Source organism: Juglans microcarpa x Juglans regia, chromosome 5D, assembly GCF_004785595.1.
Source record: "Juglans microcarpa x Juglans regia isolate MS1-56 chromosome 5D, Jm3101_v1.0, whole genome shotgun sequence".
NCBI lineage: Eukaryota > Viridiplantae > Streptophyta > Magnoliopsida > Fagales > Juglandaceae > Juglans > Juglans microcarpa x Juglans regia.
Window position 1 is genome coordinate 3,849,908 of NC_054602.1, and position 13,159 is coordinate 3,863,066.

General features: G+C 39.1%; 1 protein-coding gene across 3 annotated transcripts; it reads right to left on the reverse strand.

The window, feature by feature from the left end:
* Positions 1-260: 260 nt before the first annotated feature.
* LOC121265103 (peptide chain release factor PrfB3, chloroplastic) lies at positions 261-12,463 on the reverse strand. Of its 3 annotated transcripts, none has more exons than XM_041168587.1 (6): positions 12,105-12,463; positions 10,233-10,464; positions 9,582-9,782; positions 8,373-8,582; positions 1,547-1,715; positions 261-692 (listed from the first exon to the last, which is right to left on the reverse strand). In XM_041168587.1, the coding sequence occupies exons 2-6, from the start codon at positions 10,398-10,400 to the stop codon at positions 421-423; spliced, it is 1,020 nt and encodes a 339-aa protein (XP_041024521.1). In that variant the 5' UTR covers positions 10,401-10,464; positions 12,105-12,463; the 3' UTR covers positions 261-420. The 3 variants fall into 3 exon arrangements, with proteins under 3 accessions (XP_041024521.1, XP_041024520.1, XP_041024522.1); XM_041168586.1 differs by having other exon boundaries at positions 10,233-10,450; positions 12,105-12,461; XM_041168588.1 differs by lacking the exon at positions 12,105-12,463 and adding an exon at positions 10,549-12,015 and having other exon boundaries at positions 10,233-10,450.
* Positions 12,464-13,159: the final 696 nt, after the last annotated feature.

Below are 13,159 nucleotides of genomic sequence, written 5' to 3' on the forward strand. Positions count from 1 at the left end.
GCTCAAAAATGATCCTATCAATAGGTGGTGATATGCTAGCCAATATGCTTGAAACATGTTTAATTGCAAGGATAAAAGAGAATTGATATATGAATAGCCATAGCATGATGAAAGTGAACAAACTGGTTATAAATCAGTTTTGAGTCACAATCCTTCCTGGAAATAGGCGGAATAGGCAGAGACCATATACACTTGAAGATCAGCTTAAGTTGCCAAATCAAGATGTCAGTACTTCCGGATTTAAAAAATAGCAATATTACAACAGAAACTATAGCAACTCTATTAAAGTATAGAGAAAGTAAAGCATCACGGGTTCAGAAATCTCAGATGACTAATTGATCAATTGAAAAGGGGTGGATTCAGATCATATCACATGACTGGCTGACTTGTAATAATAAAAAATGAAAAAGCAGCACATGACTATCTCATATTGATATGAGCTTCAATAAAAGGTTCAATATTTCCATCCAAAACAGAATCCAGGTCAGACAATTCAATGCCCGTTTTCACATCTTGTACTAGCTTGAATGGATGAGACACATACCTTCGAGTTTCCTTTTGCCATAACTTGACAATGGCATCTCTCTTTATGCTAGTTACACTGGACACTCCTTGCTCCCTTGCTATTACAAGAAGCTTGGCTTTCAATCGATTAAGGGCCTTGATTTTATTCGCAAAGCGGCTCCTCTCGGCTGCAAGTAAATTAGAGGGAGTCTGCTGAGGAGCATCCACAGATACAAAAATCTATCTACTTTGTAAAGTCATGTTAACCTTTACGTAGGTTTGAACCTGCTTTATTTCAAGGTTACAGCACAAGCAACCACGAGATGCCTATTTTTAGACTGTTTTCTATTTATTTTCTTAATTTTTTATTGCCACCTCAAGTAACATAATGCCTTCTATTCTGGTCCCTTCCTGAAAGCCCCCTCCCCCCCCCCCCCCCCCCCAAAAAAAAAAAAAAAAAAAAAAAAACCAAAAAACCATAAGAATTCTGAATGTAACTGATGGTTGACGGGAACAAAGAAAAAGAATATTGCTGCATTCTGCTACCTACAGTTTGCAGCGAGGTTGTGTTAATCACCTTTTTCCTTGTGTTGATAACCAATACTATGCTTACAAGCAGTTATGCTGCATATGGTAGGCAAGAGCAAGATTCTGAAGAACTCTTTAAAAGCAAGTTAGAGAAGCAACCTCAAATGTAAAACTTGTTTGCTGGCTGACTTGGGACACTTCTAAATTCCTCTCTGAAAAACTTGAGGAAACAAATATATTTAACTAAGCATGACCGTACAAATAATCTACTCCAGCCTCAAGTTCCTAGTATGGCAGTACTAGTCATTTTCAGACCCACAATTTCTAGTATGAACTAAGTTAGTAGTTAGCAAAATTAATTCCCATCCTGCACTCCTCTGGGTGTTTGTGTGTGCATGTGAATCTTAAGTGTTAGCTCGTTGCCTCTAATATTGTAAGAAGAAGATTAGTTTATTATGACAGTTAGTAAATTATAAGTACCTGAGGATACTCAGCAATATAAATAAATAAAAACCTGAGGATTGAACTTTTATTCCGGTAGGAATATGCTGAATGCAAATGGCTGGTTCAGTTCCACTTTGATCTATTGAGGATGATGATACAACCAAATCCACATCATCGATTTGCAAGTCATAAGTTGTTTTGAGAAAGAGGGGAACAATGTCCACACATACTGCAGAAGCCTGTGAAATTTCAATTTTGAAAATGGAACAGTTTAGTGAAAGGTGATCAACTAAGCTGGATATAAGGACATAAGAAATTACTGAATGATGATGATTACATTCAGCACTTAGGAAAATATGTCATCCCATTTGAACATATCTGGGACATGCATCTTTTAGAAAAAAACCAATCCAAGTATTATATTTTATTCATCAATTGGAGAGGGAGAAAGAGAGAGAAGGCCAAATAGCTCATTTCAAGGGTAGTTTTGACCAACGGTGTACCAAAATTTCAAGTAGCTTCCTTTTTTTTTTTTGATAAGTAAGATATAAACTTTATTGATGTGAATGAAATAGGCATATACCTAGTACACAGGAAGTATACAGTTGAACACCTAGATACATTCTAAGAGCGTTAAACTAAAGATAGGAATTCATGTATATCATCCCCATTTATACAATAGCTGAAAACCAAAGCAATAAAGTGTGCAGAAAATAATTCTTCAGCTCCATCATTGTTCTTTCCTTGTCTTCGAAGCATCGCATATTCCTTTCCGTCCAAATACACCACATGATACACAACGGAATCATTCTCCAAACTGCTGCCACTTGATGACTGCCCTGCAATTTCCTCCAACAACCCATCAGCTCCACCACTCTCCTAGGCATTACCCAAGCCACACCGACCCGTCAAAAAATCTCATCCCACAACCCTCTTGCTACATCACAATGTAGTAAAAGATGATCTACCGATTCTCCATTCTTTCTACACATGTAACACCAATCCAGTACAACGCATCCTCTCTTCCTCAAATTATCCGTGGTTAAGATCTTCCCAAGGGCGGCATTCCAAACAAAGAAAGCAACTCTAGAGGGCACTCGAGACCTCCAAATGTTCCTCCAAGGGAATGAGGTGTGATCCTGTGAAATCAAAATTTTATAATACGCTTTTACTGAGAATTTCTTATGATCCTGGAACCTCCATTTCAAGCTGTCTTGTTGCGCCATAGTAGACCCTAAAGAATGTAACAAGCTGAAAAAATCTGAAACCATAGATAATTCCCAATCATGAATATCTCTATTAAACAGAATATTCCACTGATGCGAACCATGAGCAAATAATCGCACTTCCGCCACAGAAACGTCCTTGTTAACTGCAATACGATATAAAACTGGAAACACCCTTTTCCAATGCATGATCTCCACACCACACATCCCGCCAAAAACTGATTCGGTCACCCTCACCTGCGACAAAACGAATATGATTTACTAAAATAATCCACCCCTTCCTTATAAACTTCCATAGCCCCACTCCATGCCCCCCTCTCACTTCTTTAGAACACCAACCACCCCAATCAACCCCATATTTAGCATCTATTATTTCCCTCCACAAAGAACCCTCTTCCATATGATATCTCCAAAGACATTTCCCCAACAACACTTTATTAAAAGTTCTCAAGTTACACACACCCAACCCCCCATACTCAACTGGAGAACATACTGTCTTCCAATTAACCAAATGAACTTTCTTCTCCTCCCTTAAGCCTCCCCATAGAAATGCCTTGAAGAGTTTCTCAATTCTATTCACCACCCCTGCAGGCATAGGAAAAAGGGATAAAAAATAAGTGGGGAGGTTTGTAAGGATACTCCTGATAAGAGTGAGACGACCTCCTTTCGATAGATACACCATTTTTCATCCAGCCAACATTTTCTCTATCTTTTCTACCACCCCATCCCATATAGCTCTACTCTTGAAAGTAGCACCTAACGGAAGACCCAGATATTTCATTGGGAACGAGGACACCCTGCAACCCAGAAGACTTGATAGGTTGCGTATATTAGGGACCACACCCACCGGAACCAACTCAGACTTGTCAAGGTTCACCTTAAGCCCTGATACTGCTTCAAAACAAAGTAATAATGCACGCAAAGTTTGGACCTGACTCCTATCCGCTTCACAAAACAACAGTGTCGTCTGCAAAAAGAAGATGTGAAATGATACAAGAGCTACCAGAGCCATTTCCCACCTGAAAACTAGATAAAAAACCCCTACTAACAGTAGCCTGCAACATCTTGCTCAACGCCTCCATAACTATGACAAAAAGAAAGGGAGATAATGGATCACCCTGTCGCAAACCCCTCGAACTATGAAAAAAACCTGCAGGAGTGCCATTAACTAGCACTGAAAACCGGGCCGTTGAAATGCAAAAACGCATCCAAGAAATCCACCTATCTCCGAAACCACACCTCTTCAATAAATACAAAAGGAAATCCCAGTTCACATGGTCATAAGCCTTCTCCATATCTAGCTTGCAAAGAATACCTGGACTTCCCTCCCTCAATCTAGCATCCAAACACTCATTTGCAATGAGCACCGAATCAAGTATATATCTCCCATGAATAAAAGCATTTTGAGGCTTGGAAATAATATTTTCCAGCACTAGACTAAGCCGTTTAGCAAGGACCTTTGAAATAATCTTATAGACACTGCTAATCAAACTTATTGGGCGAAAATCCTCAATATTCGACGCCCCATATTTCTTTGGAATGAGTGCAATAAAAGTCGCATTAAGTGATTTTTCAAGCTTTTGATAAGCATGAAATTCACTTAACACCCGCAAGACATCACCTTTCACCACATCCCAACAAGTTTGGAAGAAACCCATTGAGAAACCATCCGGACCCGGCGCTTTGTCCTTAGCCATACCAAATATGACCTTGAAAATCTCATCTTCCACAACAGGTCTATCCAATACACTCACAAGCTGCGGATCAATTGCCTCAAACGGTAAGTCATCAAGCTTCGGCCTCCAAGTTACTGGTTCGGTAAGCAGAGTCTCATAATAATGTGCAATGTGACTTTCTAGATCAGCCGAAGAAGATAGCACCTATGTACCTGAATGTAACAACTCAATCGCATTATTACGTCGATGAGAATTAGCCATTTTGTGAAAAAAACTTCGTACACCTATCACCCTCTTTCAACCAGAGGGCTCTGGAGTTTTGACGCCATGAAGTCTCTTCTAACAGCAACACCCTTTCCAACTCTGCCACAACCGTTACTTTTCTCAATAACTCCTCCTCCGAAGCCCTTCCCAATAATTCCTTACCCTCCAACTCCTGCAACTCCTCCATCAAAATAGACTTTTGATTGTCAATGTGACCAAAAACTTCCAAGTTCCATTTCTTCGGGTCTTGCTTTAGAGCCTTCATCTTACCTGCAAGAATAAAACTCGGAGTGCCACTAAACTGGTACGAAGTCCACCAAGTTCTCACCATCTCTACAAACCCGTCCACCTTAAGCCACATATTCTCAAACTTGAAATACCGGCGACCCCCTTGAATGCCACCACAATCTAAGAGGATGGGAAAATGGTCTGAGCTGACTCTAGCTAACCTTTTCTGACTAACTTCTGAATAGTGGGCTTCCCATAACGGTGAGACAAGAAATCGATCCAATTTCGACCAAGCACGGCCATTAGACCAAGTATACTCACCACCCACCAAAGGGAGGTCCATAAGATCCATATCAAAGATGAATTCAGAGAATTCCACCATGGCCAAAGTGTGTCGATGATGCCCCGATCGTTCACTAGGAAAACGAGTAATGTTAAAATCACCCCCCATACACCACGGCACATCCCATAAAGAGTGTATTCCCGCTAACTCCTCCCACAACCGTCGTCTATCTCTATCTATGTTAGGACCATAAGACCCTGCAAAAGCCCAAATCCACCCATCGCTCACATTTTTGAATAACACCGAAACCGAAAACTCTCCAACACACTCCTCAATCGCCTCAACCACTCTTTTATCCCACATTAATAATACTCCACCTGATGCTCCCGGAGAGGCCAAATAGGACCAACCCATATAAGAACATCCCCAAATACTACGCACAAAACTTCTATCAATAAAATCCAACTTTGTTTCTTGCAAGCATATCACATCTCCCTTCCATAATCTCAATAGCGCTTTGATCCGAAGGCGTTTGTCCCTATCATTGAGACCCCTTACATTCCAAGAAACGATCTTAGGCTTCATTAAAACTTAACTTACCCCTCCCTTTTGATCTAACCCTTCCACTACTCCCCTCCTTGACATCATAATTGATGGAGCATGTTAAGCGTTTAAGTTCCCTATCTTGTTTTGAAGCTGATTTCGAACGGCTAGCTTCAATAGCCACAAGAAGGGCCATAAATTGTTCCTCATAACCTCCAAAAGAGACCCCAAAAATTTTCTGTAGCTCCTCTACCTTTTTAAAAATCCAATTCGTCGAACAACTCCCATAATCACTGGGAGGGAGTGTACATAAAGGAGTAAGAGCCCCCTCTTCCCCAACACTGTTATTGGGAATCACCGAAACATCCAGCTTATTTGTTTCACCACTTAAAACCATATTATTAGGAGGAGAATCATCCCCAGAAAATAACTCATTAGGTCTACTCATCACCAAAAGTGGAAGACCACTCTGAACCACATCACTGTCCCGCGAAAACACCTCACCGCAAAGAGACATCTCTCTATCCCTCAAGCCAGATTGCTTGTGCACCACTTCTGGGACTTCGTCCACCACACACAGTTCCGATAGTCCATTCTCCACAGACGCAGAAGTTAACACCAGAAACTCCCCCTCCTCTACCTCTTCCCGTCGGAACTCCTTTACCGTCTCACCTGAGTGGTCGACTGAGGGTGTCGGCAACTTCTGTGCCGGCAGGGTTGCCAATAATGCACTTATCGGCGCCACAGGAGCAACATGACCTTAGTCCAAAATCTCATATCCGAGTCGGATCTCCTTTTCCGTCTCACCAGAGGGTTCGACCGAGGTTGTCGGCAGCTTCTGTGCCGGCAGGGTTGCCGGTAATGAACTTATCGGCGCCACCCGCTGTCCCTGGTCCGATATCTCGGATCCGAGAACCTTCCCCGACCCAACTGTCTCCACTGCCCTCCAAGCCTTCACAGGGCCTGATGCCTGACCCTTGCCCAAGCCCATCGCTCTGCCCAGACCCATACCAAGCCCACCATTTCGGCCCACCACCTCCTTACCTTTAACGCAGCGTTTTAGATAATTTATTTCATCTAACACAATGCTGATCTTCTCCTCCAATCCAGCTAACATCTTCATAATGCTTTCCTCATTTAGCCCCGCCAATCTGCTTTCTGCTACACCATGCCGCTGCACGTCCTCAGAGATGGTTACACCTGACACCACTTCTAATGCAGCACGATACGGTTCCTTCTTCAGCACCTCACTGTACGACCTTGCACCTCCTGCCCACGATGATGGAGCACCTCCCTCACCTTTATTCTTCTTTGCAGCAACTATCTGGATATCAGCCATCTCCATTAAAATATCAGCAAGCTTCTTCCATCCCTCCCCCTTCCTTCCTTCCGGAATCACAAACAATCCTCTCCTCTTATCACGACCAAATTCTGAGATGGAGATAAAACTACCATTAAAGTTACGTCCCTTCCTCACTATTATCACAGTGTCCCCTTTTCTACGAGTTCGTAGAAACTCCTGAGTACCCAAACGTGTTATTTATGAAAGTATTTCACAAGATCTTGAACTAATGTTGAGCATAGCTGTCCTTCAAATAGCTAAGTAACATCTAAAACATATGGTGGTAAAGTACAATTCTGACTTTTGCTGAATATTGGTTTGAATTAAAAATGAACTCTGAGAAATTTTCTACAAAATATAACACCCACAAAGATGCTTTTTGTGCGTGTGATAATGCCCGTGAATCTTTGTTGCAAACCCTAGTGTACAACAACTTGTTAAGAAAGAATTTCTGAATATTATTTGTTATAGAAACCATTTCCTTACCTGGTCAAAAAAGGTATGTGGTATGAAAATCAAGGATCTACTCTCCTTAAGTGTGTGTCAGTGTGTAGTGCTTACTCTCCAACTATTTGTTTTTACAAAAGTGATATTCTCTGATTCACTCTTTATCTTCAGATAAACCAACCAACGTTACAACATAAGTAACATCACAAAATGTTATGCTTAGACATTGACAAATGAACTCAATGACAATAAAAATGAGAAGTAGAATTGTAGATGGACAGATTTGAGCAACTAGTGTGTAGCTCTAAATCTATTTTCCACAAGGAAAAAGCTATTTTGCCTCCCAAGTTGTAACGCTCAAATGTACCGCTTGATAATTTTTTTTTTTTTTACTTAGTGATTAAGGAAGTAATTTTAAGTGTATTGGTGTATTTTTTTATTTTTTAAAAATATTTAAATATATTAAAAAAATGTGAATAGAAAAATGAAAAAAAAAAAAACGTTGCAAAAACAACTAACGGTAACAATGAGCGGTGCTACTCAGCCACAAACCACCTATATTTCAGGGATGGGCATATGATCCAATAAGACACTCTAAATACAGTTGAAGAAAATCAGGAGGGTCCTGAAATCTATGGTCCTATGCATAAGAAAGTCCTACCACAAAGCAATGCCCGAGAAGTGATAAACAGTAAAAAGTTTGGGTCCAAAACATAACCAATTAAAAATCCCATCCACTCAACCTCCAAAATGAAAAAAAAAATGATATCAAATAATAAAAAATGGGGGGATTTTTTTCTCTCTATTTATTCTAACCCAAAAGCAAATAAGAGAAGTTTTAATTTTTTCTGTTATAAGTAGGTCAGAAAAGGAAATGGTAGTCATACCTCAAGCAGAATACATCCATTCTGAGAACCTATCAGAGAGTGAACACCCCTCTCCCCTGAAAGATAGCCATAAGCACACTCAGATTCAAACTCTATCATGGCCGACTTGATGCCACCATTCTTTGAAGAACACTTCTCAACTACCCTTCCTTTGTAACCTTGCTTTTTGGCCCACTTGGCATACATGCTTAGGAGTTGTTCTGCCCAGATCTATATTTGCATATATAAAAAGTGAATTCGGAGAGAGAGAGGGAGAGAGAGAGAGGAAAGTATGATTATGGATCACATAAGGGTCAATCAACAGCTCTAATCTACAAATGTATCATAGGAACTATATAGCTCCATCAACTCCCAAAGAATGGTTTCATCCTTTGGGCCTATTGTTCATTCACATAAAATTATATTCTTACTTATATATATATATATATATATATATATATATAGATAGATATATAAAGAATAGTTTCACACTTTCAGTAGGGTAGAACTAGAATGACATCCTTGTAAAGTTAGGCGATGGCATGACTTCAGGAGAGGACAAGCACCAAGACTCTCTAGAGTCCATCCCAAATGTGGGGCCTTAATAACAAAAACAGCTACAACTATAACAGAAAAGCATAATCATAGCTTTTACATTATCCTAAATTGAAACCTCAATTTCTGACAGAGTTAGATATACAAAAGCTCAATAGGGACTGATGACAAGACTTTATACTTTCAGTCTAAATGGGAACTTTTTTTTATCTATAAGCAAAATGAAAAGTAGGAACTTTGTTATAAGTAACATAAGTTCTATTCAAAGTGCAATGGGGCGCAACCCAAGTATACAGGAAGATTTGAAAATGAGCTGTTTCTAGAAGCAGCAGCATATATTCTCAGAATTATAGCTCTATTCTGAAGCAGGTAAAGGAATTTATTAATTAAGGCCATATGTCTACATCATGAGGATTATAGAGCTAATGTCAAAAGAACCAAGGATTTACAATTCAACTTCTTTTGAGCTTCCGTGCTTAAAGAAGCAGAATGAACTCAAACAATTTTGTGGAGTTTTAGGAGTGAAACATAAGTTATAACATGCATTGGCTTTAAAACTGTCACTTCAAAAGTTAATATATACAGAAGCAAGGTAGGAACATCCGAACATGGAAGGCACTCAAAGTAAGAGAAAACAAAAAACAGAGAGAGGAAGCAAAACGTGATTTCCCAAACCTTAGGGTAAATCCCTCCAGATCCAGCATTAATAATTACACATGCTCCCTCCAAGTCATATGGCTCCTTAAGAAGCTTGGACATCCTGTAATGATCCAAAAACTTGCTAACATCTAAAGATGCATTATATGCTTGCCTAAATAGCCCACAGTTGATGTCATTCATATCAGCCAACTCTGTGATCAGCTTCGCTTCTTCTGCCTGCAGAAATAGCTATAAATCACATACTTGTCGCAATCTGCATCTTGCTCTAGAAAAGAAAATTACATAAATGAAGCAAATTGTGCATTTGAAAAAGTTCTGTGCTCCAAGATATCTTTTGAGGAGAAAGGTCAACTTTTAACATTTGCGGACCCACACACATTTAATAAACAAAATTCTAATTGATTGGTACAACAGAAGCTGTTTAATTCAAAGTAAACGGATATTGCACCCATATAATGAAGATACCATGTCTATATTCCTTCATATCAATGTGGGAAAATTAGGGGTAATGAAACCCGCTGGTTTCAGGACAAAAATAGCACTTCAGTCTCCAATGATTCATCATCATTCACCCAACCAACGGATGATTGCAACTCCATGTAAATCTCTATAAAGTAAAACATTTCTTTTGTTTAAACTCCAATGAAAACAACACTTGTACATCACCTTAAATGTCAGGTCTTTGAGAGAATCAACCACTTTAGCAACATCAGCTAACTTGACTAGAATTCTATCAGATCTAGCTGGATCATCCCAGAGGTTAGAGTCACGTATCATTTCTTCCTGCTTGCTCCATCTCGCTTCCTCAACTTCCAGGGCAGTTGGTGTGAACATCTCAGCACGAATAACAGCATCTTCAATCTTCTTTTTCAATGAAGACAAGCCTTTAGAAAAAGTACTATAAGAATCAGAGTCAGTTTCAATCCTAGAAAGAAGCAAATATATACAGCAATGAGATATTACACTATAAACAAATCATCACCCGGGTAGCAAAGAATCTATTTCTGATCAATTCACTGGCTTTGCGGAAGTGGCAACAACAGTTGAAAATCTACTTTCAAGAGCCATTTTTCTTTTGTAAAATCAATGTGTTGGAATTTACCAATCCACAAATGTGCACAAACCAAACCCACACTACCTGACCGCCACACACAAGTGAAAAGAGCAGTTATTTTCCCATGGGAGACGCAAGAACCTGGTTAGCAAAGGGAACATACAGCGCAAATATATGGGTATATTTACAAATAATACTTTACACCATAAGAATAATGATACCGCAACATTCATTACAATGTAAAGTATTGATGTCCATTTGGATGAGGATTATACGGGCTCTCTCAATAGCTCCGCCCACTTGGATGTGGAGGACGATACTTGATACGTCCTCTCCTTTTCTTGTCATTTGTTTTACAGCTCTCAATAGATTATAGATTCCTTTCATAATTATAAGGATAATGATAATGCAATGCAGATGTTTGGAATTTTATTGCCCAGAAGGCATGATATTATTGGCCACTGAATTACATGTGTGAGCGAAGCAGTTGATTGAAGCAACTAAATACCACTGTAGGTGTGAATAGAAAATTTGGGAATCCAAGTTCATGATAGAATACCGTCATAACACAGGATACCACCACATTTCGCCCTGCAATTTTTAACCTTTCAATTTTCTGGTTGGAACAAGTCTTCAGTTCAGTATCGATGTCCACTCATTTAAGTAAATCGCATAATACTATCATCCATGCGCCATCACCTTTAAAAAAATACATATCTCATTGCAAATGTCAAACATGACAGCATAGACTATGCCAGTTGTAGCACGCTAGCGCTATACTAATATAATATCAAGTAAAGGGGACTTTATCATGATCTTACGATGGAGAATCATAACATTTGACATGTTAAATAACGCTAAGACTTAAAAAAAAAATAACAACTAACGCTAAGGTTCATTGAGTTATTGATGAAAGTAACACAGACGATCCTGCAGTTTATCAAATAACAAATAATTAAATCAAGTAAGACATTAGCAAATATTTGCCTTAGAAAAATTTTAAACGTTGAGTTTCCTAGGTACCGCTCCATTAGCATATCGGAAACAACATTCTTGCTCATAGGAGCTAGAATAATAGCTCTCGTGGCTTTTAAAACCGACGAAAGCAGCTCCAAAAGGGAAAAGAAAAACAACAGCAGTTACTTCGCTCATCAAAAGGAATGTTCCAAACTCTCATCGAAAAGTTTCCTTCTGAAACAGATAGATGAAGACGCCAAACTTCCAATACCTTTCTAGTTTTTTTCACCAGCTCTTAAAACCAAATTAGGCGTAAACAAATGTTAATGGAGTAATTGTCTCAAACAGTTGAAGTGTTAGCAGAAACCTATCTAAAGTATGACATGTTGCCAGAAACCCATCTAAATTACATTACAGTCCGCCCCGCCCAGTTTTCTATTTAAATTCTCACAGAGAATTGCGAAAGAAGCGACACTACCAATTCCAAAACTCGGCACCAAGAACATAAAGAAGAAATAAGAACAGACCAAGTTGTTTGTAGGCCTTGTTGTTGTCATCCACGGAATGAGAAGCTCGAATTGGGGCATACGAAAAAAGCTGAATATCCGACCGTGGCTGGGTCATTCTTGAAGAAGAGGTTTCCCATGTTGAGCCAAGTGCAGCCGAAGAAGTGGCTTTACTAACGCAAACGGACTCTGCCCACATTTTTGCCATAATTAGAAAGAGAACGAATGAAGAAGCGGCTGAGACTTTCTTCCGAAATGGAATGGGGATGCCAAAGGTCCACGATCGAGCTATGTAATGTAGCGTTCGGGTACGGAGAGGTAGACATGGGCTGGGGCATCCACGTCTCAATCTTGAACATCTCTTATCCTCTACTTGTAACGGAGTGTCTTTTTTCCGGCTTTGTAAGCATTTACATGGCTTATAGCTATGCATCTAGGCGTCGATTATATATGTTTGAACTTATACTCGCATAAAAAAAAATTATTTTTTTTAATGATAACTTCCATTTTTTTCAAATAAAATACTCAATGACTGTACATTCAAAGACTATATAAAGTATTTGCCAGCAAATTTGTAAAAGGGAAGGTTGTTTTTTTATTTTCGAACTATACATTGATATTTTTAATCATATCAGTATTTTAAATAATTATCTATTTAAAATAGTAGACATATATAACTTTATTTGTAAGTCCAGCTATACAATGTATATGATCAAGATTCATAGAGTAGTTAGGAAATAATAAAAAAACATGACAGACCATCATTTTATTCATAAATTTAATTAAGATTCATAGAATAATTAGGAAATAATCAGATGACATGACAGGTCATCATTTAAAATGTAATAAATATAAATACGATTCTTTCTGACCCTAATCGGCAATCAATTTATGAATGAATATACATAGGCCATGGGAAGCCAAGCCTTTGGGCTCGACACAAGGTCTTCCTATCATCGAGGTTGGGGCTAACGGAAACAATGGGACCTTTGGATCAGCCGTACTAATCTTAGTACCAAAAAGTAGTACTTGTTCCAACCACACAGTTAACAAGTACTTGAGGAACCCAAATAGAT

Excerpts from the sequence above, each read along its gene's own strand:
- LOC121265103 (XM_041168586.1), bottom strand. The coding sequence starts at position 12,291 with ATGGCAAAAATGTGGGCAGAGTCCGTTTGCGTTAGTAAAGCCACTTCT. Across the intron at positions 10,451-12,104 it reads CAAGGCCTACAAACAACTTG|GCTTGTCTTCATTGAAAAAG; the intron begins GTCTGTTCTTAT and ends CTTTTTCTAAAG. Across the intron at positions 8,583-9,581 it reads CTGGAGGGATTTACCCTAAG|ATCTGGGCAGAACAACTCCT; the intron begins GTTTGGGAAATC and ends ATGCAAATATAG.